The 24048-nt window shown below is 44.0% G+C and overlaps 1 protein-coding gene across 2 annotated transcripts in view; it reads left to right on the plus strand.

Moving 5' to 3' along the window:
- Positions 1 to 425: 425 nt before the first annotated feature.
- MTMR2 (myotubularin related protein 2) overlaps positions 426 to 24048 on the plus strand; it is a 28624-nt gene continuing 5001 nt past the window's right edge. The window contains exons 1-15 of one of the 2 annotated variants that reach the window (XM_061552443.1): positions 426 to 489; positions 6366 to 6457; positions 9391 to 9480; positions 9952 to 10027; positions 10270 to 10364; positions 11641 to 11760; positions 14431 to 14532; positions 16072 to 16155; positions 17707 to 17862; positions 19524 to 19715; positions 19946 to 20131; positions 20949 to 21155; positions 21838 to 21930; positions 22772 to 22885; positions 23203 to 23379. In XM_061552443.1, coding sequence (XP_061408427.1) covers positions 426 to 489; positions 6366 to 6457; positions 9391 to 9480; positions 9952 to 10027; positions 10270 to 10364; positions 11641 to 11760; positions 14431 to 14532; positions 16072 to 16155; positions 17707 to 17862; positions 19524 to 19715; positions 19946 to 20131; positions 20949 to 21155; positions 21838 to 21930; positions 22772 to 22885; positions 23203 to 23379 — 1848 coding nt within the window. Of the gene's footprint in view, positions 490 to 6328; positions 6458 to 9390; positions 9481 to 9951; positions 10028 to 10269; positions 10365 to 11640; positions 11761 to 14430; positions 14533 to 16071; positions 16156 to 17706; positions 17863 to 19523; positions 19716 to 19945; positions 20132 to 20948; positions 21156 to 21837; positions 21931 to 22771; positions 22886 to 23202; positions 23380 to 24048 lie in introns of those variants that run through there. The other variant, XM_061552442.1, reaches the window with a different exon arrangement.

Genomic DNA, 24048 nt, shown 5'->3' on the forward strand with positions numbered 1-24048 from the left:
GTGACGGTTCCACCTGAATACGGAAGCTTGTGTTGCCTCCGAAACGTCGTGATTTTTATTTAATTTTTTATTTTACTTTTATTAATTTTAATTTTTTACCTACATAACTTTACAGAAAAAACCTAAGAATATGAATCCGTGCAGTCACGAAAGCCTCAAATCTAGAATTAATATTCTCATTCTTAAACTCCGGGCCGCGTTTCCCCCACGCACGACCACGTGGCGGCGCTCGAACGCGTGCGCGCGCGCGTGACGTCACAGGGGCGATGACGTCACCGCGCGGAACCAGCATGGCCGCCGCCGCCCCGCGGTGAGCAGGAGCCGCTCCCGTCGTCCGCCTCCTCCGCCTCCTCCACCTTCTCCTCCCCGTCCTCGCCCCTTTATTTATTCGCCCTTATCGCCAAGGAGCCCGCGGCGACACCGACATGGAGAAGAGAAGCCGCTCGGATTCGGACGCCGCGGAGAACGCGCATCACAGGTCCGCCCGCCGTTCCGTCTCCTCCTCCTCCTCTCCGCGTAAATCCCCGCGCAGTCGAGGGCGGCTCGCACCTGTTGCTCAAAGTTTTCTCGCGTCCGCTTCGGCCTCCTTCGTCGGTTGTTTGTTCGGTTGTCATCGTCGTCGTTGCCAATCGTCGCACTCGTTCTCTCGAACGACTTCAAACTCGGTACCCCCCCCCCAACCACCACCACCTCCTTGCGGCCTAAGCGGCGGTGTCGCGCACCGGTCTCGACTAGAAGCCCAGGCCGCCTCCGTCGCGTCCCGAGCCCGCAGCGCGGTGACGGCGTGAGCCGTCGGTGCAACGGGGAGGAGGGGAGGTTTCAAAGCGACGGGGGGCGGGGGGAGGTTCGACGTGGTGGTAGGGGTGGTAGGGATGATGATGATGGTGATGATGTTGTTGTTGGCGACGAGCAAGGAGGTAGGAGGGTAGAGGCGTGCGCGTGTGTGATGGTGTCCGATGTTGGCAAGGCTTTGCGAGGGCGCGGCGGAATGCACGCACAGAGTCTTGGCAGAGGGACCCGGGGCGTGGATGCGATGCCGTCCCCTGCTCCCCCCCCAGTGTGCTTCTGACAGCAGAGAGAGAGAAGAGAGATCGACCCACGGGTGACTCGTTGCGAGCGATGTGTTCACGCACACACCGCACACTCGTGACAACTACTTGGTGGGGTTGGGGGGAAGCCGCACCGATGTGTTGTCAACTGAGACGAGAAGCTGGTTACGGTTCATCTCCTTAAGCCACTGAAAGTTGGGGTGTTTTTTTTATTCTTCTTCTGCTGTGGGAGATCATTCGGAACCCTTTAAAAATAGCGGCTGCTCTCATGTCCAGCCCCGGAGAGGCAGGAACCCCCCCTCCACCCGTTGCAAGCCTCGCCCGGGATCGCGGCTGATGCAGAAATCTCCCACGGCCAGCTGATTACCCCCCTGTTTCACAGTAAAGTGAAGTTATCTCTTAATCGGTAGAGTAATCGATTACTTAATCGGATATCCCTGCGCAAAATGTGACGTTTTAGACTCGTTTCACGGGACGCTCGTCTTCATGAGAGGGCTCTCAGTACGCATGGCGACATCAATGTTGGAGACTGCTTAAGAATACGATGCCAGCTACTGTCGTTCAAGCGACTTCTTCTTTATAAAAACGAGAAGAGTTTGGCCTCCACGGGACGTCATCTTCTATAGGTAATGTGGAGGCGAGTTAGAAATGAATAAACAATAACATTAAGGGGTATTTATTTATGTCAAAACAACGTATTGACCATTATTAATGCTATAACATGTTATAAAACAGTTGTCCCTAATCATCCATAGGCCACGAGTGTTAAGTGTGAAGTAGAGTACTGAGGTACTGAAGATAAACATTTTATTGACACAAAGCAATTTTTGTAAAATTACAATAACTGTTTATGTATATCCTTATCGTTCCTCTGCTAAAGTGGCTTTACCTGAAAGAAAATCACTGGCCGCTGTTCAGATGTGTTGAGTCGTGTTCTAAGACGGGGTCGTTTATGAAGTTTGTCTTAAATCGATGAGTTGGTGAACTTAATAGTTGTCCTAAACGTGTGTCGCCAATCTGACTTATCTTAAACCGAATGTAATATTTAACACTTGTTTTAATGTACATTTTTACTGACGTTTAGACCTCTACAAAAGCAACGTGTTATTGCATCTGAATGTTTCACAAATGTTATGAGATGCAAAAAATGGGCTTTAAAAATATTCTGGGCACAGGAACAAACTGGCACTTGCTCTTTATAATGAGATATAATATGAAATGATGATGATTGTGTGACGCTTGTGTATGGTAGTAGTAGTACTGTATATAGTAGGCTGGTGTGTCATGAGCAAAATATCAGAGATATTTAGCCCCCCCCCCATCCGCCACCGCTCTGAACTAATTCTAGACATGTCGAATCCGGTATAAATACGGCACTTTCCGTATTTACAAGTGTAAATACACAAGCATAGATCATCTAAAGTAGTTACCATCTCGCTACCGTGGTGCCCCATGATCTAACATCATGCCATGCTCGATGCTGAAGACCACGGAACGACTTGTAAGTTTAATTCAGGTGCCCCAAAGCCTGACATTTATATTGCGGTTGTGAGATATGAGGAACACGACTGATTGTTGCAGGATTATAAATGCGAAACCGCGCCCATGAGGAATGTTCTGAAGGTACATTAAAGTCCGCTTTATAGTGTAATGCCGCAGTGAGTAAGAGCGACTCCACCCTTGGTTATATCCGTGGTTGGTTGCATAAAACAACTTAATTGCTTCCCTTTATTTTGCTTTCCATGGCAAATCAAGGCAGCATTTCATTTATGCTTTTTTTGCTCAGTTGGCCAGTGCTTTCGTAAGTAAACGTTAACCCCCACCCCTCCCTATAAGTCACGAAAGTATTTACAGATCTCCCTTGGTAAAACATAAATAGATGGGTCAGCAATAAAAAAAAATGAGTCGTGCATCAGACGTGTGCTCGTGTATGTAAGCATCACCTAAATTTAACATAGGTATGTTAGTTAATACAGGATGTAACATTTACGGTTTGCATTAACTATGTTAAACCTCTTTCGCACCGTACGTAGCCAACCGTTTCAATCGTAGGTGCCGGGTAAGAACAACAGACCAAGCACCAAAAGCAGTTTAAAAGAAATAATTTCGCTTACTGTGTACAGGGACGGTGCTTTATATAGGCATGCAATGCGCTTTGTACAGTGTTAAGGTTGTGCATTACAATGTAACCTGATCGAAAAGGTGGTGAGCCACTTAAACTGATGTCATCGCCGCAAGGAAAATGTTTCACTTCATGATGATGCATACTTATTGTACTGCACTGTAGTAAGAATATTCTGGTATGGTATGTAATCATTGAGCATACAAAATAATGCATTGTTTTCATCCTTACCATACTTTTCAAACATTTTTCAATCCACTGGTGTATAGGGTAAATGTCTCCGCATGCCATATCGGTCACGGGGCTTGTTTGACCATACTTCTCTGTGTTGGTTTCTTGCGTGTTGGTGTAGCACAGGGGGAAGTCCCCAGGACCAGTTCAGATACCGTACCACTTGTCACTTCGATGATGCCAGGATTCAAACGTCTTCGCCAGGTTTAGAGTGCAATGTTGTGAACCACTGATCCGCAATTCCATTCAAGTCAGCATTTGTAACGTGCGTATATGTCACACACACGTGTTTTCATCGGCGTAGACAACATAAATACCTATCTTTACTTGACATGAACTTTTTGTCGCAGTAATAATGTAACGCAGTTTGGGGTTATGACACTGATAAAATGTCAGAAACATGTTGAACCAAACAGGATTTCATGAGAATTGGAAAAGGAGCGAGTGGCAGGATTATTTAAAACAAAAAGAGCGTCTTGAAATGGCATGCCAGTTATTCAAAACCTACCAACAGTAAGTATCGCTTAGAAAAAGGTATGCTTCCTTTAAGGATAGTGTAGTGGTCCCAGTTAAATATTACAAGCACAATAATACCCTGCCGAGAAAGGAGGCGTGTTTGTGCCCTTTGGACTTTGCAAATGGGGTTGAAAGGCATTCATTAAATGAATGTCTTAATACTTTACTAAGGAATTTTGTCAGGATGTAGAACGAATGGGCCTCTATGAATCATTAATGCACTGTAATGCATTGCGTTCTGTCTTGGAGCAAGGGAGAATCAGAAAAGTTTGAGTGTTTACACTGGAGATAGTGTTCATTTAAACATGTGACTGGAGAATTATTTGTGTCATCTGTCACTACCTCTGAGGCAAGGAGAGATTGCTTTCTAACTGGTGATTTTCGTGATGCCTGACTGAGCAAAATTGTCTAAGTGATTAGGCTTAGTGTTTTTACGAGACTAGGTTGAGATGGAGTATTGGCAGTAGAATTAAAGTGCTTTTTCTACTTGTTTGTAAGCGTTTGCTCAGTGGTTTTAGAAGATGTGTACTGCATTTAGAATGTCGTCATGTTATATTTAGCTGTCTGTCAACTGCTGTAAAGGTACATCGAAATTCGGATTCATTTTACGAACTTGCTCTGCTGAATTTAATTAGAAATTATCGGAGAAAAAATGTTACTGAAATAGTATATGCATCTCATTATTATTTACAAATAACAAAGTTTAGAAGACTGAATTGGAAGTGTTTTACAAACATATGTTGGGGTTTCGGTCTTTATTTATATGTTAGACTAGCTTTACTACCCGGCTTCGCCCGGGACTTGGATTCACCACGCCCGGCCGCCTTTGTCTCCCCAGTGGCGATGTTCACACACCACACCAATTACTCATTTGAGGCTGAGTCGATCTAGAGGAGGCCCAGGACCAGTTCAAATAATCGTCACCGGTGGTGGCCGTGAGCGGGAATCGAACTCGGGTCGCCTGGTTCGTAGCGCAGCGCGCTAACCACTACACTACCGCTCCCCCCACACACAAATTCTTGCACATACACGCGCTTGCTGCAGACACAACTTTCAGGGTGCGTACGGCAGTAAACGACTCAAATAATAAACCAATGCTGCGCGAAGAACGCCTTAGACCTGCAACACATTTGTATTTCACTTTACCCGCGGAAGGTTGGGGGTGGGTGACATCTGCAGACACACTCCGTTCCGCTTCCACATACGGGTCACATGACAGATGTGACGTCACAGCTCATCAAAATACAAAAGTGTATTTTTTAAAATCATTTTTGCATGGTGTACAGTCTGGAAAGTACCCACATGGCAAATTTCAAGTTTGTTGCATGTCGGGAAGTACGCTAAACATTTTGAACAGACACACATTTCCACAAATTTCCCTTTTATATCTATAGATAATGACATATTACATGATTTTTCAAGGAAACGGGTGTATTCCTGCATTTGAGACTTGTGATAGGTGGCATATATCGATTCCAAATGTATGACAGATTTGAGAAGTGTTCAAATGTAAATGTGATTGTCATCTACAAATGCATTGGTATAAACAGGTAGAATTTTTATTTTTGAACAGCTGGTGGCATTAAGATTGTGTGATGATTTCTGAGGACGTAGCTTATTCAGATTAGTACTCATGATTAGCGCTTTGCCATAACAGCACACACACACCACGCGTCTATTTTGGGTCTCTGCTTGGCTCCATTGCCAGCCAGTTGAGGTACAGTAGACTGCTGTGGGCATAATACCCAAAAGATTGGCTACGTTTGGTGCAAAATAAGTTCTACATACATGCAACAATGACGCACCCTGCATCGTTGAACAATATTTATTTTATATTTTAATATACAACAATCCAACATACGTTTTAACCTGTGTTAAAATGAGATCATTGCTTTGTTTTTATAACACATACCACGTTACCCTGTAAGGTGATGACAAATTTGTGATGTTAGTGTTCGTGGTTTTATAGAATGTGCCATCAGCTATACCTTTGACAATTTCCTGGAATGTACCTGATCTAGTTAGATCTTGGCAGTAAGATTGAGCCTCTCTTGTGCTTGGATTGGTTGATCAATATGCATCGCAGGTGGTTGTAGACTGGTGAGCAGCAGAGGGTAAGTGCAGCGAAGCCTAATGTTGTATTGCAGTTCTTTGCTTTCCGTGTCTGCTCCACGCCATCACCAACTCGCACTATATAGCATCGTGAAATGCGGTCATATAGCTCCCACGACATGCACAGCACGAGGAGACCCTCATCCACCAGTGGATTAACAAAGTGATGTACACGATCGTGGGTTTGTGGAAATATATCATCAGCGTCAGAATACGGAAACGGAATCTGTAAAACAGCGTGGTAATGATTACTGCTATCTTTGTTCTACGTGAGTCAAGCTGTCATTCATGTATGCATGCATGTATGCGTGTGTAACTCTTGTTGCCTGCTGTAGCACTGAGTGCCTTTTCATCGACCCAGTCAGAGAGGCCACATCGGGGCAGCGCCTCCTCCGGGTCTGGAGAAAGCCACTCGTCAGACGGCAAAGTAAGTGCCGCCACCAGCCACGGTCACAAAACCGCAACCATCTACAATCTTTGAATGCTCTGTATCATGTACCATCTGTTGAGCACTGTCAGAATGACAATTTGACTTTGATTCGTAACGTTAGTTTCACCAATTTTCCCAAGTACTGAATTTATGTTTTTTGCCATAAACTAGAGTTTACCGTAACCGACTTGAGAAACTGTAGATAATGTAATTTTCACTGCCATTCAATGCGCTTGATGTGAGCATTTCCAGCTCTTTAAGCAATATGTTTCGGCAGCTCATTCCAGAAAACTAAGGAATAACATATTTTCTTAAGAGTTATTTTGTTTATCTCTTGAATACAGTTCTTGGATGTAGAGTACTTATTCCAATAAGTCAACATTCGAATAACTTTGTTAAGCATCATAATTAATCTTTTCCCACTAAAAGCATTTGTAAATGCCACTAATTCCATAGTCCTCTAAGCATAATTTCTGCTTTTATAATCTGTATTACTCTTATGTCTATGAGCACAACCTTTAATTTCTCACCATCAGGTCAAACGTATGGTCAATGATGCAATAATTTAGAATACAGATATTTTATTGTGAAGAAAACTATGTCGTGGAATAAACTTTTGAAATGTGTTAACTAAAATATGAAGTTATGATAAAAGTATTTTTTTATTTTAAATATATAATTTAGCCTCATTCACCCCAAAAATTATGCGTAGCACATTGCATCAGATTTTTTTTCAAGTTATTATATTTCTCTATATATTTAGTAATGATGCTTCATTTGTTTTAAAACTTTGCAAGTCTGAAATTTTATCTATTAAATCCAGATTTTTTTTTCTATATGCATATTACTGTACCGACATTTCTATTTCATTTCATTCTATTTGATATTGGTATAAAAATAACACAGTTTTCCTAAAAAGATTAACTGGTGCCTCTGTGGCAAGGATCCAAGTGTTTTTAGGATTTTTACACAGGAACCCAATTCGTGCGTCGTCTGCAATGTTACGTTACTGTCTGGGTGTCTGTGGCTAGTCCTCAAGTTCCCCGAGTTTTGCACGACTTGCATGGGCACGTCAATGAATGCAGTGTGGCCGTGTTTGCTATTTTCGGCACAAAGCAACAGCATAAAAACCCCCCATGACCTTTGGAAGATCAGCTGTTTTAATAACTTGATAAAAAAAAAACTCGACACGTTCGTCAGTAACACTGCCGTTTAAAGTAAAACATAACATAGGTGACATTGTGGGCAATGTCCCTTCTTCATAGCACAAACACAACAATATGACGGTGTTACTTTTATTATTGCTAGAGATGGCAGTGATTTTGGGAGGCCTTCATAGAGAAGTGGATTGACCATGGCTGTTAACAATCGCGTAACAAAAAGTGTTTGAGAAGCGTTTCCTCTTGCAATGTGTGCGTGCCCTTTATAAATGTCTTCATACTTAAAGGTTTGGTTTCCAGGCAGAGTTCTGTGTTTTCGAGCATGCAGATACAGTATATAGGGTCTATGAATATATATGTCAAAGGCTTATCAACACCGGACATGAAACATATGGTGTGTTTATACATTTTTGTATGTAAACGAGCTTGAAGTTTTTAACAGCGCTTTCAGGTTTTTTTTTGGTGAAAACCCACCATATAATCCTGGGTTTGTCTGCGCTTTTCGCAAATATTTGCTCGGGCAAATGTGCCACATACTTTAATTACCATTTTATGCTTTTTTTGGTTTAAGTTTAAATGTATTTTTTTTATTTGCTCGCATATACTTCGTGGTGGAATTGGAGCCAAACAAAGTTCAGGCTAAAAGCAGGGTTTTAATGTTCAGGTGTGCCGAATTAGTTTGGATGATTCTGACAGGGCTGGTCCGCATGGCGTCGGTATTTTGGCCCCACTTCCACCGCTGTTTATGCATTTCATTAACTTGTACGTAATGTTATTTTAATTATGCTTTTGCTTGAAACTTGCTTCATTATGATTTCTGCCAATGATAAAAATCATAATTCAAATCATCAGGCCGGTTTTATAATTATTCGAGAGTGATATGTGTTAAACTATCACCGAATTGCCCAGAATGCAGCGTTGAACCTGGATTGCGGTTGGATGGGCAACGGCTATGCTGTCAACAGCCACAAACTCCATTGTTGTACTGGACAACAATGGAGAGTGCTCCCCGCCTTCACCAACTCACACTGACTAGTGTGGGTTGGCGGAGGCTGACCAGTGTGGTGAAGTAGGGTCAAATAATCTCATGACCATCACCAATCGGCAGTGGCTTGACAAAAGACTGTCTGTGTTACATGAGTCCAGTTGCTTCAATAATTTATGACCCGGAGCTTGTCTTTTTAAAGTTATTGGGTTGCACATTGTAATAACCGAGAAAACTTGTACTGCCTTATTAAACCCACCATTCATAAGTAAAATTTAGTGAGGCATTGGTTATTCTTGTGCCTCATATAAAGAAGGGCCCTATGTTCGATTCCCAATTCGGGTGCCTTTTCTTTGTGGAGTTGATCTTCTCCGTTCTGCATGGGTTTCCTCCGGGGGTTCGCTTTGTTTCTTCCCAGAGCTAACAAAAATTAATACAATGCAACTGCTATTGGCCAAACATGGCAATGCTAAACGTTGTTCCTTCAAATGTACTTGATTGAGATTGAGACTGCACACGGCAACATCGTCACCACCTCCTTGCAATAAAACTTTGCGGGACCCTCCTGAAAAATGAGTTGGAGACTCGGTGAGGCGTTCCTTGGTGAACAATAATAATAACAACAACAATCAAGGAGACTTGTTAATGATAAGGGCTGGGACAGTGGCTTGATTTTTATTCTCCACGTTAGCTGTTTGTTTTTGCTCATCCCCCGCTTTATCCTGTACCCTTACTCCCTTGACCTCTGACCCTTCCCCGTGGCTCCCCTGCTTCTGGTGTCCCAGATGAGACCCCCTCCTCGGGGACACGTCCGCTGGCATTCGATCGCGACTCCGGGCCTAGCCACACTCACCGCTCACTCCACTCACATACAGGTTTACAATCAGGGATTTGTCAAATCTATCCTCGTACCTTTCATTTTTTCCGCCAGCCTTCTGTTGCTTTACTTTTGCTTCCGCTTCGCAAAGTCAAACTGCAGTTTTATTTTATGCATGCGCTTAAATCCTTGCCTAAGCTGTTGCTGTTAACCTCAAGTCATAGTTATACAACAAAAATGAACCTACGCCAATGATTTCTAGTAGTAGTTTATGAAAGTGGTGTGCACAGGAAATTACAAGTCGTGTACTTCTGTCTGCTTTTGCACCCTTGTTTCTTACTGTCTTAAGGTTAATCGAATATATAAATATGTTTCACCGTGTACAATTTTGAGTGTTTAAAAATGTATATTTACTAATAAAACATTTTAAAGATTTTATGTGATTAACATGAAAAGTTGCGTGCAGTTTTGTGCGACGATTGCATCATTATTAACATGTTGCCGGCTTGTTGCGTGTTTACGTACGCAGCCGTTTGGTGACGGCAGTTGGGGCTCTATCACCAAAGACATGCCCCTGCTACCTGGAGAATCTGTAAAGGCTGAAGGTGACCGAATGTGTTATGTGTTGCATACTGGAAATGTACATCTTTGCAGCTAACCACACACTGGAGTTGTACTTCCTTGGGAGGCTAAAACACGCGTTGTACGAACAAGAAAGACAGGTTTTGTTGTTGAAATGATTAGCATTCTTTCAAAAGTTGGAAGACGTTCCCACGTTAATTTTTTTGGTGCATTTCATCATTGTGTCGTCGTTGGTTTTCTCGCGTCAACGCACCGTTTTTGCCAGAGCCGGGTGTGACCTACCTCTGTCCTTACGCTGGCAAACTGCGCGGGACACTCGTCATCACCAGCTACAGGCTCTACTTCCAGAGTAAAGAGCGGGTGAGAGAGAGAGAGAGAGTGACTCTTTCCTGCACACATGCAAGCCTACATTTTCAGCGTCGCGTATCTGACTCGCTGGGGACTGAGGTGTGGGCAGATATATGCGAAGGCCAGGTACGTTAACGTCTGTGTAAAATACCAGTTGCACGACTATTATTTTTCTATTACCAGGTAAGGCCCACTGAGCTATATCTAGCTCGTTTTCAGAAGCGACCTGGCCACTAATGAAGTGGCTTATCATGTGGAAATTTATCCCGGCCAAATATTCAAAACGCATGTTTCTAGATGTGGAGGGAAAAACCGGAGTGCCTATGGAAAAATGCATTGGACCACAGAGAGAGAGAGACACGCAAACTCAATATACAGCAGCCGTCAGGGTCGGGATTGGACCCACGACCTCCTGCATGCCAGGCGAGGTAGTTAACATCTCGCCGCTGCAGCGTCCTACGTGTGCACAAATAGGTTGCTGGAGAAAAATTAATCAAATCTGCTTTAAATATGGGGCCACGCTTCGCTATACTTTTAGAAGTAAGTTAATTCACGCGAGATTAAGATTACAATACTTTGTGAAAACATCAATAGCAAATGACAGTTGCACAAATGACAGCACAATGAATGCACTGGTATTGGTCCGTTCATTGGTTTGAGCAGATATTTACATGCTGTATTGCAATCATTGTTCTTATCAGAATTGTTTCAATTTATTGGTGTCACCAGTCGTGATATATAGAGGCCTAATTTTTTTTTATACAAACGTGCCAAAGATGTTAAAGGTTTTGTCAAAATGATGTAAAACTTTAAATGCATGTTTTTTATGTATGGATCGGCGCACACCAACCCTGTGAAGATTTATATGTGAAACTCATACGCAGCTCATTCTTTGCGCATATCTCAGGGGTCTTTTATAACCTGTAGAGCTCAAACACTTTCATTCTAAATCGACGATGCATATTGCAGTGTCTGGATAAAATATGCCTGCATTCTTATGCTGATATTTGGCAAAAATGGCCATACCTTCTGCAGGAAATTCTCATGTGAAAGAGTTGTTGAACTGAGAGGGTGTTTTTTTATAGGATCAACAGGGTGCGATTTTCCATTTAAGTTTTCAGGAAATGCCATGAGCAGCCACTTGCCATGTGCAGCGTGAGGCCACCCACCCTCGTCACGTGCCGTTTATGGCTTCAATGTATACACACCGCTGGGCAGAATGAATGTTTTCGGTCGGTAAAACCAGGTGATTCTGGGTTGACGTGAGTGCGCGTACACACGCATTCAGGTGGAGGAAGGCTCTCCATTCACCCTGGATGTTCCGCTGGGGGTGGTGAACCGCGTAGAGAAGGCCGGGGGGGCTTCGAGTCGAGGAGAGGATGCCTACCGCTTGGAGGTCACGTGCAAGGTATTGCACACCAAATGCTTGTTTCGGCAGTGATCTGTGGATATTTATTTGTCCCGTGACCTGGCCTGACCTGGCCCGACTTAGACCTGCGAGTACCTCACCCGAATCCGTCACTCGTTTCAGCGCCGTCATCTAACCCGCGACCTGCTTTAGTTTTATTACTTTTTATTTTACCAGGTAAGGCCCACTGAGCTATATAGCTCTTTTTCCGAAGCCACCTGGCCACAAATGATAGCTCTGCGCAGTGGCTTATGTGGAAATGTGTAGCAGCCTAATACTCTTAAATGCATGTTTCTAAATGTGGAGAAAAAACCAGAGAAATCTATACCACGGGCAGAACATGCCAACTCCAAATATAACAGGTGTCGGGATCGAACCCACGAACTCCTGTATACCAGGCGAGGTAGGTAACATCTCGGCAACGTGGTTCCAAATTCGATCTTCAACTTGACCGGAATCCACTCATTTGTTTCAATATCTATGTTTGTTTGGATGTTATGTGATTCCAACAGTGTTAAAGCACTAACTTCCACTAAATCTAAAGGGCCTCTGCTCCTCAGTACGAATTGCTTAAACTTCTAACCACACATGGGACACATTACTTATTATACCAATAGTACGTACTACATCGTGACTGTTACGTAGCAATGAGTGTAAACAGTAGCTTTTTTTGTGAAAATTTAAATGAAAATATACCGGTTTCAATTTCTTTTTGTCAAAATCTGATTTACCGTCATAGTTTTTGTTCTCCACATGATATAAACCCCACTCTACAATGTGTGTTTACCGCATTAGTAGACTATTAAAAATGTATAGAAATTTATCATGATTGGTCATCCGCGGGTGACATGCGATTAACTCTCTCTCGTTCTGATGATGGAACCAGAATAAAAAAATAACTTTATCGATACCAAGGCTCTTACAAGGCCATGCGGGGAGGCGTGTGGCATAGTTTGGCCCCAGCTATCATCCAGTGCGGGCATGTGACTACGGCTCTCTGCGGCGAGTACGGTGTCTTTAAAAACGACGGCATTACTCCTCATTACAATTAACGCTGAGCCGCTTGTGCGTTCCGAGATTTGGCGGTAAACGGGACGTCCCACCCTGCAACTTGCAGACGTATCAGAACGGGAAAAGGTTCACGTGACCCGACCTGAGCCCTGACTGCTCGCCCTAACAGCGGTTGCATTCCAACCCCCTTTGCGGGTGTCCCGTGGGTACCAAGCCACGATGCAGGACTTGAAGTACAGTATTGGAAGGTAGCCATGGAGGTGCATTCAGACTGGCAAGTATAAAGTCCATGGGATGAAAGAATGTCGTTGGAATGAGTTCATTGCATGAATGATGCTCCCCAACCCCACTGCTTTGTGAAGCACAGTCATGCTTCACTGCCTAGCAAAGGAAAAATGTGTTCCCGACTTATTTCTGTAAAGGCCCGATTGTGGAAATGGTTGCGTTGCGCCCACGCAAGGCATAGCATGGCTTTAATATTGAGCTGTGACATTCCGGTTAAAGTTGTGTGTTCGCATTTGGCTCGGTATACTTGCTACACATCCAACAAAAAAAACAATATTCTTTCAGTATCCCTGTGAGCATGTAGATTACACTACAGATGTAACAAACAAAACCCTAATAAAAATAGAATTAAAATTTGGAGATAAGTGCGATGAAATGTGATGTCCTGCCAAACCTAAACCTATTAAGTGCAGTAATCTCGAGTAATGATCATGCGTACATCTACAGCTCTTCTGCCAATCTACTTCTGGATTAGGGCCTCACCATGCCACATGGACTTTGGGGGTTATCTGATCGTACTTCACCACGCTGGTCAGTGTGAGTTGGTGAAGATGCGGAGCATAAAAAACACTGGTCAACACACTTTTTCTGGCATAAGGTATTCCAACGGTTTTAAGGTAATTTTGGGGTGCTGATTCCAAATCTGGCATCAGGTTTTTGAGATATCAAATATTGCATTTTCAATAAAAACTGCAAAAGAAAACTATTAAATAAATGTGGATATCTACATAAAATTATATTATAAACACACTATCCTAAAAATACAGCACCATATTTTAACACTAAAGCAGTCACTGATTCGCAACAACTTGCAATCATAAGTGACAGAGTTAATATCGGGTAAAATCAATGAAAATGGGGTATGCCGATAGCATAAAATGAGATGTGATAGAGCAAATCTGAGATCAGATTTGGAATCAGCACCCTGAAATTAGTCTAAAACAGCTGCAAAAGTCCAGGCCAGAATTTTTTTTTTGTGAAATCAGTACAGCAATGATGTTGCCACACTGTCCTCTGCTGGCAATGCAGCTACGCAGCAGCCTACAGCACCCATTTTGTGCGTGGCGGTCGTCCATCCAAGCACTGTCGAGGCTCAAACCTTGCTTCTTGAGATTTGATCACTCCTGGCTCTCCTGTGTAACGATTTTTTTGTTTGTTGTTAAACTAATTTCTTTATAACTGCTTTTTGTGTTCAGTTTATTGTCCTTCCCCCCGCACCTCCGATGAGCACGGTTGGGGGGCTACGTGCTGTGCGAAAGAAAGTCAACATAATGCATACGTAGGAATTGCTCGTCGCGGCGTTTCCTTATGACTTGCTTGGGCCCTTTGTTCACTGTTTAACCTGACCTCGTGCCCTTCTTTTCTCACCCACAGGACCTGAGGAACCTGCGCTTTGCACACAGGCAGGAAGGCCACTCTCGCCGCAAGGTGTTTGACACGCTCGTCAAGTTCGCGTTTCCCCTCTCGCATAGCCTGGTGCGTACCACTGCATTTCGACATATCCGCACTGGCTTGTGCAGTACGTATCTGGTTGGAGTGCGTTATTGTTGACGTTTTATTGCCGTACTCTGGATCCATTTTATTGCGTGTGATCGGTCTCTTCATAGTGTTCCTACACAAGTCTAAATTTGGCTGTCTTTATTTAATGAAGATTGTGTATTCGTGCTTTACTACCTGACTCTTAAAGAATAAATAAGCTGATTGGATAGGGCAAAAGTGCCCTACGTGCTGCTTGTGTGCACATAGATACGATAAAGCTGACCGTTTGTGTTTGCTCCGATTTTTTTGTTGCCTCATTGCTGTGTTTTGTTTTAGGTATTGTGGTGATCCAGGGCACTATTGTAAATGACACTTATCCTGATCTGTTGACTTCTTACCTGGTTAAATCAAATAAACCTAAGTGCAAGCCAGCTGTAAACCTTAATGGCACCTTGATAAGTCGCATTAATTGGTTTCAAGAGATAGTGAAAATTTTCACTAGGTCCATGTATTGATTTGTTGAATTCCAATGTGTAAAGTAAAGAACACCGTGAGGCCATTGTTTAACAAGAAAACCGAAATAATTTAACACGTAGGCTTTCGCGACCAATACACGATTTAACCCAAAAAACCTCTATTATGGAAAACCGAAAAAAGTAAAATTGTGAAAATCATCATTCCTGTTCTGTTTCCGGAGTTGTTTTGTACTTCTGCCAACAAAGCTTCTGTTTTGTTGAGCTGCTAACGCTTCTGTAGGAGTTATCATTTCACACGGGACATTCAAGCGGGGTATGGTTTAAGTAAATGTATTGCAACCATTTGTTGGGCTGTGTGGAACATTGCGTTGTGTTAACGTCAAACTGGAACAACACAGGCAGATGTTGGGCCATAGCCAATTTGCAGTCACAAGCCTTAGCTGCCTTTCATGCCTTTGTGGAATGTCCCACATTGGGATCACATTTTGTTCAGATTAAAAGTTTTTTTAATGTGAGGTGGTCAACATAACCTATCATAGGTGAAAGGTAAAGTTGCAGCCCTGCAAGTTCCTGTTGAGACCACTGCTGGTGTAACGGGCCCTTCACTGGAGGAAGCTCGAAAGAGAGCCCCTCTTTTAGAGGTGATTTTTGGCATATTTTTCCACGCTGGCCAAACGTCGTGCAAGTGGGTGGAGTGCCCACGCTTTCCCCCCCCCCCACCACCACGCCATTTCTCACCGCGTGCCCACGAATACTGCTGGGTAGAGGGATTGCAGGAGGATTTAAGAAACGTGCCTTTTGGTTTCAGCTTCTGTGCCAGTAGGTTGAACAGGCGACTTCCAGTTTGCAAGTCCGGTGTGCTTGACACTCCACCAGAGCAGCATCCCTGTCAATATGTTACATTGGCAAAAAAAATTACATTGAAAAAAATTATATTATTTTGGTTACATTTAGTGCACACATTTGTACATGAGAGGTTCTCGGTGCATTTTACCTGTTTTTAAATAATGTGCAAATTACTGATGCATTTATTACTTGTGTATCTCTTTGTGTGTTCCAGCGGCTGTTTGCTTTAGATTACAAGGAGCGGTTCCATGAGGATGGCTGGAAGATGTATGACCCCGAAAAGGAGTATCAGCGACTGGTAAGGCAGTACGCAAAGCCTTGCGTTTAGCAGGAAGCAAACAGTGGGGTTTTATTTTGCCCTCATGCTTATCATTGTTATGGAGTTTTCCCAAAGAGTTGTTCCGTTTAAAACAATGTTGAGGAAATGCGGATGTGGTGCGCTACTATTTCGTAAGGCTTTTTTTCCTCTTTTTCAAAAATACTTCCTGTTTTGGGATGCCATTTGACAAAAAAATAATGGTTGATGCTGGTTAATATCGAAGAAGGAAAATGTCGTGCTCATACCACTGCTGGTGGAAAAGTCTCCACTAAAGGGAGCTTGAGAGAGGCCCCAACTAGAAGGTGTTTGGCCTCCTCTTCCGTTGGGGTTGGACGTCTTGGTAGAGGCGTGAGAGCACTCACAAATGACCCCAACGCACGTGACCTGCCTATCGACTCAATTTCTAAAATGTTGGTGTAAAAATTGTCGATGTACTACAGTAGATTTTTGTATTGATGTTATGGTTTTTTTTGCTGGCTTGGCAAATCAGCGGTTACTTTTTAAACAGCTACTGCCTTAGGTATGAGCACAGTGCCAGCATTTTTGCAAGCCAAATCTTGTTTTGTGGTTCCCGTAAAAAAATATATTGTATGAAAGCACAAGGCTTTACATCACACACAGCCTATCAAGAACAAACACAAACGCTCAATGGTCGATTGTCCCTTCCCTCATGTGGAGTTGTGAAAATAGGAAACTGATGTGAATTGTTTTGGCACACCTTTTAGTTTACTTAATTACATAAGCTGAGTTTTTAGAATATTTTTTCCTAGTTGTGATGTTGTTTCAAGTAAATATTTGTTGAGTTTACGTTCATGTATACCAGTTGCAAAATACCAGTTTATAATATACAATACAGACTTTTAATGCAATTTTGTATGTTTTGTTTCATCTTATAATTTCATTTATTTTCTGTCTTTGTACAGTTTTATTCACTATTAGCACAAATATCACATCATGATGATCATCACCCCACTTCACTGTCCAGTGGACCTTGAACGTTATCTGACTATTTGCATATAATGTGCATACATTTGAAATAATCTTGAACGCATGTCAATAATGATTAGATTCATCATTAGATTCCTATTTATGACTGCATGCAATGATGACAAAATACAGGGAGTGGTTTGCACGGTGCGTCCTGTTTTGCGCACTTGTGGGGTACGCGCCCCTGCACGCCGTGGTTGATACCGAGGTCGGCTTAGAATGTGCGCGTGTGTCCGGGTGGTGGGAGAGCGGTGGTGCAGCGGTTTTAGTGCGCCGCACTACGAACCTGACAACCCGAGTTCGATTCCCGCTCACGGCCACCAACACCACGATTATCTGAACCGATCCTGAGCCTCCCCTATGTCGACTCAGCCTCAAATCAGTACCTGGTGCGGTGTGTAAATGTGTTGCCACTAGGAAGACAAAGGCGGCCGGTGTTGACTACCGACACCGTTCCGGCCTTCATAGGCACTCACTAACAGCACTTGCCCCAAAAGTCTGTTAAGGCTATACGGGGGTATCTTTGCCTTTGTCTGTGTCCAGGTACGGGGCATGGACAACCCACCGTGGAAAATATCGAAGCTGAATGAATCGTACGAGCTGTGCGACACCTATCCGACGGTGCTGGTGGTGCCGCGCAGTGCGACGGATGACGACCTGCGACGCACTGCGGCCTTCCGCTCACGGGGACGGCTACCCGTGAGTCCCAGGAAGCCTACGATGCTGGGGGTGGCGGGGGAGGGGTAGTTGTAATACTGATTTCAATACCATTGGGATGATCAACAATTGCCTCTGGGCTCACAGGAAAACACTGTGTATTGGCTTTTGCTCTGAATATCTATGGGACGGACGAGGGTGTAGCGGTGCGATAGTGAGCGTTACACCTCGGTATGAATCTGGAGACCCGAATTTGATTCTCGTCAACCGAAAACGGCAGTGCCGAGTGATTATATAAACCAGTCCTGGGTCCTCTGTTCACCAAGCCGCACTTTTCAGCATCGTGAAGTATGATCAAACAACCTCCATGGCGGACCTGGTGTGGGGAGGCTGTTCATCCAGCAGTGGATTGACTGGATTGACAGAGGGCTGTAATCTATTGGGCAAATGTACACCCGCACCGCATATGATTTGTCCACAAACTGAATATTTTCGATGAGTTACTGGCCGTATAACCTATCAGAAATTCTTCTCAATACTCACAGTAAGTTGATATTGTTGGTACAGTAATTTGTTTTTCTATCAACATTGCTGCCATGGTGTCATCACTTCGACAGGGGAAGAGCTTGTGTTGCAGCGCCACCTGCTGTCTGTAACATTTTAGGCAATGTTCGGTCAAGTGGCAGTGTGGACACATCTACTAATTATAGAAATACCGCTCTTTCTCCGGCTCATTTTCTGCGTTAGGGCTGGGGAGTTTTTGCCTTCCTGAGGACCAAATATGACTCTCAGATGGCTTTGGCAGGCCACGTTTAAAACACACCTCGTTGGATTTTTACATCAAATCAACCGGGCTTGAAATTTGAAAACCTCCAATGTTGATGAAATTTGATACCCTTGTAGGTAGCATGTAGGCGTGAAACGATGAAAAATTGGAAGTTAGAGGATTAAACGGCTTCCAAATTACAGTTCATTGAAGATATCGGCCAAATTCATGATACTACTGATTTAATAATTGGTTGTTTAAAGCATTCATCACTGTTATCTCGAGACCATGAAGAGCTCAGCTTGATTTTGTATTAGCTATGTTGCCCAGGGTAGGGGAATTCTAGTCCCACAGTTTTTTTTTATATCCAAGTCGGGTTATGTGGTCTGGGCCAAGGTCACCAAATTTCTGCAAAATAATCATTACATTTTTTCTTTACATCGTTTGGAAAGGACTGAAAGAAAGCAAACCAATGATGTCTTTGTTTTCTCTGTAGTTACAATATAAGGAAGGTATGGCTTGTAACTTTGAACCTCTCGGGAACCCAAAATGTCAAATCTTCAATTAATAATCATTTAACATACCCACAACCGTGCTACATTTGATCAAAATTAGTGGTGGTCACAAAATATCTTTCAGAATTTGAGTGATCCGACGTGAAATGTCCCCACTGCAGTGGCCTCTTTCCTAGCATCAGGAATAAATGTTGCCACGTCGAAAATATTCCCCGCAAGTTCCCCATTAGTTGCTGCCAAGATGTTCGCGGTGACGGTACGAGGTCGTGTTACCGTCGGCCGCATGAGGTTAAAGGTCGCAGGCCTAAGTGGACACAGGTGCACACCATCGTGTTCGCTTCACTTTTGCTCGTACGCCGCGTTTTTGCTCTGCCAACAAACGGTCGTGGATCCGATTTACCCGCTGGGACCAACTTGTGCAGGTGCTGTCATGGCTGCACCCTGGTAACCTGGCTTCGCTCACGCGCTGCAGCCAGCCGCAGGTGGGAGTGAGCGGCAAGCGGAGCCGTGAGGATGAGCGCTACCTGCAGCTGATCATGATGGCGAACACGAGCCAATCGCGGCGACTCGCCATCTATGACGCGCGCCCAGGTGTCAATGCAATCGCCAACAAGGTGGGAATTTGCAGAGCTCGTGTGCGGAGCTTATCTTTATAATTTTGCGAGTGAAGTTTTGTTGAGTGGGCGCATTTGTTTCCGATTATGCTGTTCTAGACGTGCCATGAAGTCAACTGATGACTATCGTTTGTTTTTATTTTGAAAGTTTTAACTTTGCCAATATGTTGGGATTCAATTTAATACAAAGTGGTCCAAGTTAAGGTCACAGTGTCCCTTTTCTTCGGCAGGCAAAAGGTGGTGGGTATGAGACGGAGGAGGCCTACCCGTTTGCCGAGTTTGTCTTCCTGGACATCCACAACATCCACGTGATGCGGGAGAGCCTGCGCAAGCTCAAGGAACTGGTGTTCCCCACCATCACTGAGTCGCGCTGGCTTTCCAGTCTGGAGGCCACACATTGGCTCGAACACATAAAGGTGATTAGGACATCAAAGTTCATCAAGTGCCTCAGTGTTAAAACTCATTGATAAGCTATTTTAGATTAATATTGTAAATGCGCTCATTTGTGCATTATAATTAATATTAAGCTGTTGTTTAAGAGAAATATATTGGTACAAACTTAATAAATCTCATGGTTTCTTTTTTTTTTAAAGCATTATAGGAGCCAGGGGTGTTCATCCTTTTCAAGCACATGTCACTTTGAGAATCCATTAAATCTCCCCGTGCTAAGTGGGTCCCATGAAAAACTAGCAAACATAATGTCACGTCAGCGTGAGTGACGCCACGTACCCCTGGCGCTCGCGTGCCGTTCAAAACTACACCGTAGGGCCATCGGTCGCATGCCCCCGCTTTTTAAAAGTCTTGCAAAGAGCAGGGGTGGCCAACGTGTAATGGACGAAGAGGCAAAAAGTACCCGTGAGTTTTGCAAAGAGCCAAGTGTATATGTAATATATCGTACAACTTATCGTGCAACTTTAATTCATTATTCTTTGCTACTGTGATAGTACGTTCTACATTATGCCCGTTCGATAGAGCCGCATGTGGTGGATTAAAGAGCCGAATGCGGCTCGGGAGACGTCGGTTGGCCGTCGCTGAAAACTAATTTCTTTAAAACTGCTTTTTGTGTTTAATTTGTTGTCCTTCCCCCGCACCTCCGATTAACACGATTGGCTACGTACGGTGCGAAAGAAGTTCAACATACATACTTGCATACGCTGGTTGTAGGGCATAACACAGAGCTGCCGTTTGCCTCTGTGGGTTCACCCATGTCGACAACGCTGCCCCTCCCACCAGGCTGTGCTGTCGGGCGCCATCCGAATAGCGGAGAAGCTGGACCTAGAGCGCACGTCGGTGCTGGTGCACTGCTCGGACGGCTGGGACCGCACGGCGCAGCTCTCTGCTCTTGCCATGCTCCTCCTCGACCCCTACTACCGGACGCTTCGTGGCTTCGAGGTGCTCGTCGAGAAGGAGTGGGTCAGCTCGGGGCACAAGTTCCAACAGGTGACGGCCGCGATTCTGCACACGTTCATATGATAAAACGGGGACTTGGAAATGTTCCTTCGCAAAGTGTCGTCGGCTGCTACGGAGGCGTTGTGCGCAAATGCATTTGGTATTCTATGACGATGGATCGTCGTTGGTTCGTGACCAAAATGATGATGCTTGAATGCAGTTTTTTCAAAGATGTAAGTTTAAATCACATCTTTCATGTAAGCAAGGCTAGCTATATATGTCTATTCTGGTAAGTGTTCCTATTTGTATGTGTGAATATATGTGTACGGGAAAGCAGTGGGAACAGTGGTTAGCATGCTGTAACCTGAACCCAGTGACCTAAATGTCATTCTTGGCGATAGCTCATGTGCGTGGCGAATAATCTTCACGAACCTCCAGTGACATTGTGTGGGGAGGCCATCGCACAGCAGTGGATTGACAAAAGGCTAATTGTAGATTCATAATGTGTTGAAATGTGACAGTTTTTCGTTGTTTATTTTCTATTCTTGGTAGTGGTCAAGATAACATAAATAAAGCCCATCCCGTCAATATTGCACTTCATTGTGTTTGCGATTAAACGTTGGACCTGGCTTTGTTGAACTAACATTCGAAATGAAATGTGTTGAATTTACAATTGTTATGCTTTCGTGTAACATTTGGGTGCCTATGGTGTGTTGCCAATGATTGCGTACAGAGAGTGGGGCACGGAGACAAGAATCACGCTGACTCGGATCGCTCGCCGATATTTCTCCAGTTTGTCGACTGTGTGTGGCAGCTTACGAAGCAGGTACATTCGCCAAACAAAACAGCACTCTTATATTTATGATTAGAGTTCGGTGTGAGATTTATATATATATGTAGAGAAGTTCCGACGGACGTACTCGTAGACGGCGGTAAGTTAAGGGCTTCCACCAGGGTTTATTAAAGCTGTTGCAATATTACACAGCAGGGTACACAACTCCCAGGGGCTAGGAGTCCTACTCTGAGTCCGGGTTCCTGCCGGCTAGCTCCGGTCTCTCTCTCTCGTGTCGGATCGTGGACTCTGCCGACTCCACCGAGCGGAGAGAGAAGCACCTCTACGGCTACCACCGGCTTCTCCCCAGACTCACCACTCGATCCCTCTCTCTACCCCTGGTTCCCTCTTCACCCTGCTTACTCTACTCGTTCCCGCAGTGACCCCGCTTACGTCACGGGGTATCCCTTAAGTACCCTAGGAGACGTGACGTCATCGCACTGAACGGCACACCTGACGTCACGTCCCCATTTTACTCCTCTACATATATATAAACAAAAATTGGCTTCACGATCATTCACAACTTCTTCAAGCGAATGGCAAGTGTGTTTTAGACTATACGTCGCTGTTCTGAAGCAGAGGGGCGATTGAGCCTCCACCATTCTCTTGGCCAAACCAAAGCCATGGGGAGCAGTGGTGAGGCCCTCCTGAGGCTTTAATTAGGAACCTCTGAAGAACTCTCTTCGTGTTCGCCAGCGGTCTTCAGTTGACCGTGCTTCATCCAATTGTCTTGCACGATCCAAGGTTGTTTTCCAGGATCTCGGATAAAGTGACTTTTGTGGTAAATAACGTGAGTCTCATTCGCGTAAACATGTGCATGTGTGCGTGTGTGCAGTTCCCAACGGCATTTGAATTTAACGAGCACTTTCTGATCATGCTACTGGACAACCTGTACAGCTGCCTTTATGGCACCTTCATCGGCAACTGTGAGAAGGGCAGGCGGCAGGAGGTATGAGAGTGTTGAGAGATGAAGCATGCCTCCAGTCTTTTCATGAAAATGTCACCGATGTACTTAATTGCGTATTTAATACTGAAAATTGTATTAAGTAATGTGCATTACACATTTCACCTTTTTAATTTAATGTAAATGCTTTTCCATTTTGTGCAATTTAACGAACACATAGTTGGAAGTGAAATGTATTTTCTTAGTTAACTTGGGTTCTTAGTTCACGACGGCATACGTAAAACATGAGCCCAATGACTTCTGGTATTTTTTTCACGACAAAAAATGTCCCCACGATTCCCCGTGTAACCCCCCCACCACAGAGGATCCGTGAGAAGACGGTGTCGCTGTGGTCCATGGTGAACAGCCGGCAGCAGGAGTTTATAAGCCCTCTGTATGACCGGGAGTACACACGCGTGCTCACGCCTGCGCACAGCATGAGGCAGCTCCAGCTGTGGGTCTCCTACTACATCCGCTGGGACCCCATCGCTCAGCTTCCGGTACTGACGGGGGCGGGGGGGGGGGTGCAAGATTACCATATTTTTTTACTCTTGTGTATTACATGAATGCAGTTGCGCAGTCGGTCGTTTACCACAGCCGCATACATTTGCTTCATTTTGTTGTGTGTGTTTAACTTCTTTGACCGTACGTATCCAACCGTGCTAATCGGAGGGGCGGGGAAGGAAAACAACTTAAACACAAAAATAAATGATTATCACAATCTTTAGTCAAATTGATAATTGTGCTTGAAATTCATTATTTCCCTGCACTCGCATAAAACCGAATATGTGTTGGGCTGCCAGATATATATTTTTTAGGTCAATAGTGTGAGACCTCTGGATAGAAGGGCTCGAAAGTGCCCCATTTTTATTACACGCTTTTATTTAACGCACTCTGTCTGTTGTATCCTCAACTCTGTCTGTTGTCGTATCCTCAAATATTGTAACTCAAATTTAACCCACTTCCCAGTGTCGTATCGACTGCAAACTTGGTATACGTATGTCATACTGATGACAATACTATACTCTATCATTAAAAATAAAATACAAATATTTTTAAGCAATTTTTTATATCTTATGTTTCGGCTTTGGTCTAATTGTCCACGCTCAACCTCACGTTGGCTGTAAATCACCACAGTCCCTTACGTTATGGCAAGCTTTGGGGCCACT

Source organism: Lethenteron reissneri, chromosome 16 (genome assembly GCF_015708825.2).
Source record: "Lethenteron reissneri isolate LAM-NWPU_2019-01 chromosome 16, ASM1570882v1, whole genome shotgun sequence".
NCBI lineage: Eukaryota > Metazoa > Chordata > Hyperoartia > Petromyzontiformes > Petromyzontidae > Lethenteron > Lethenteron reissneri.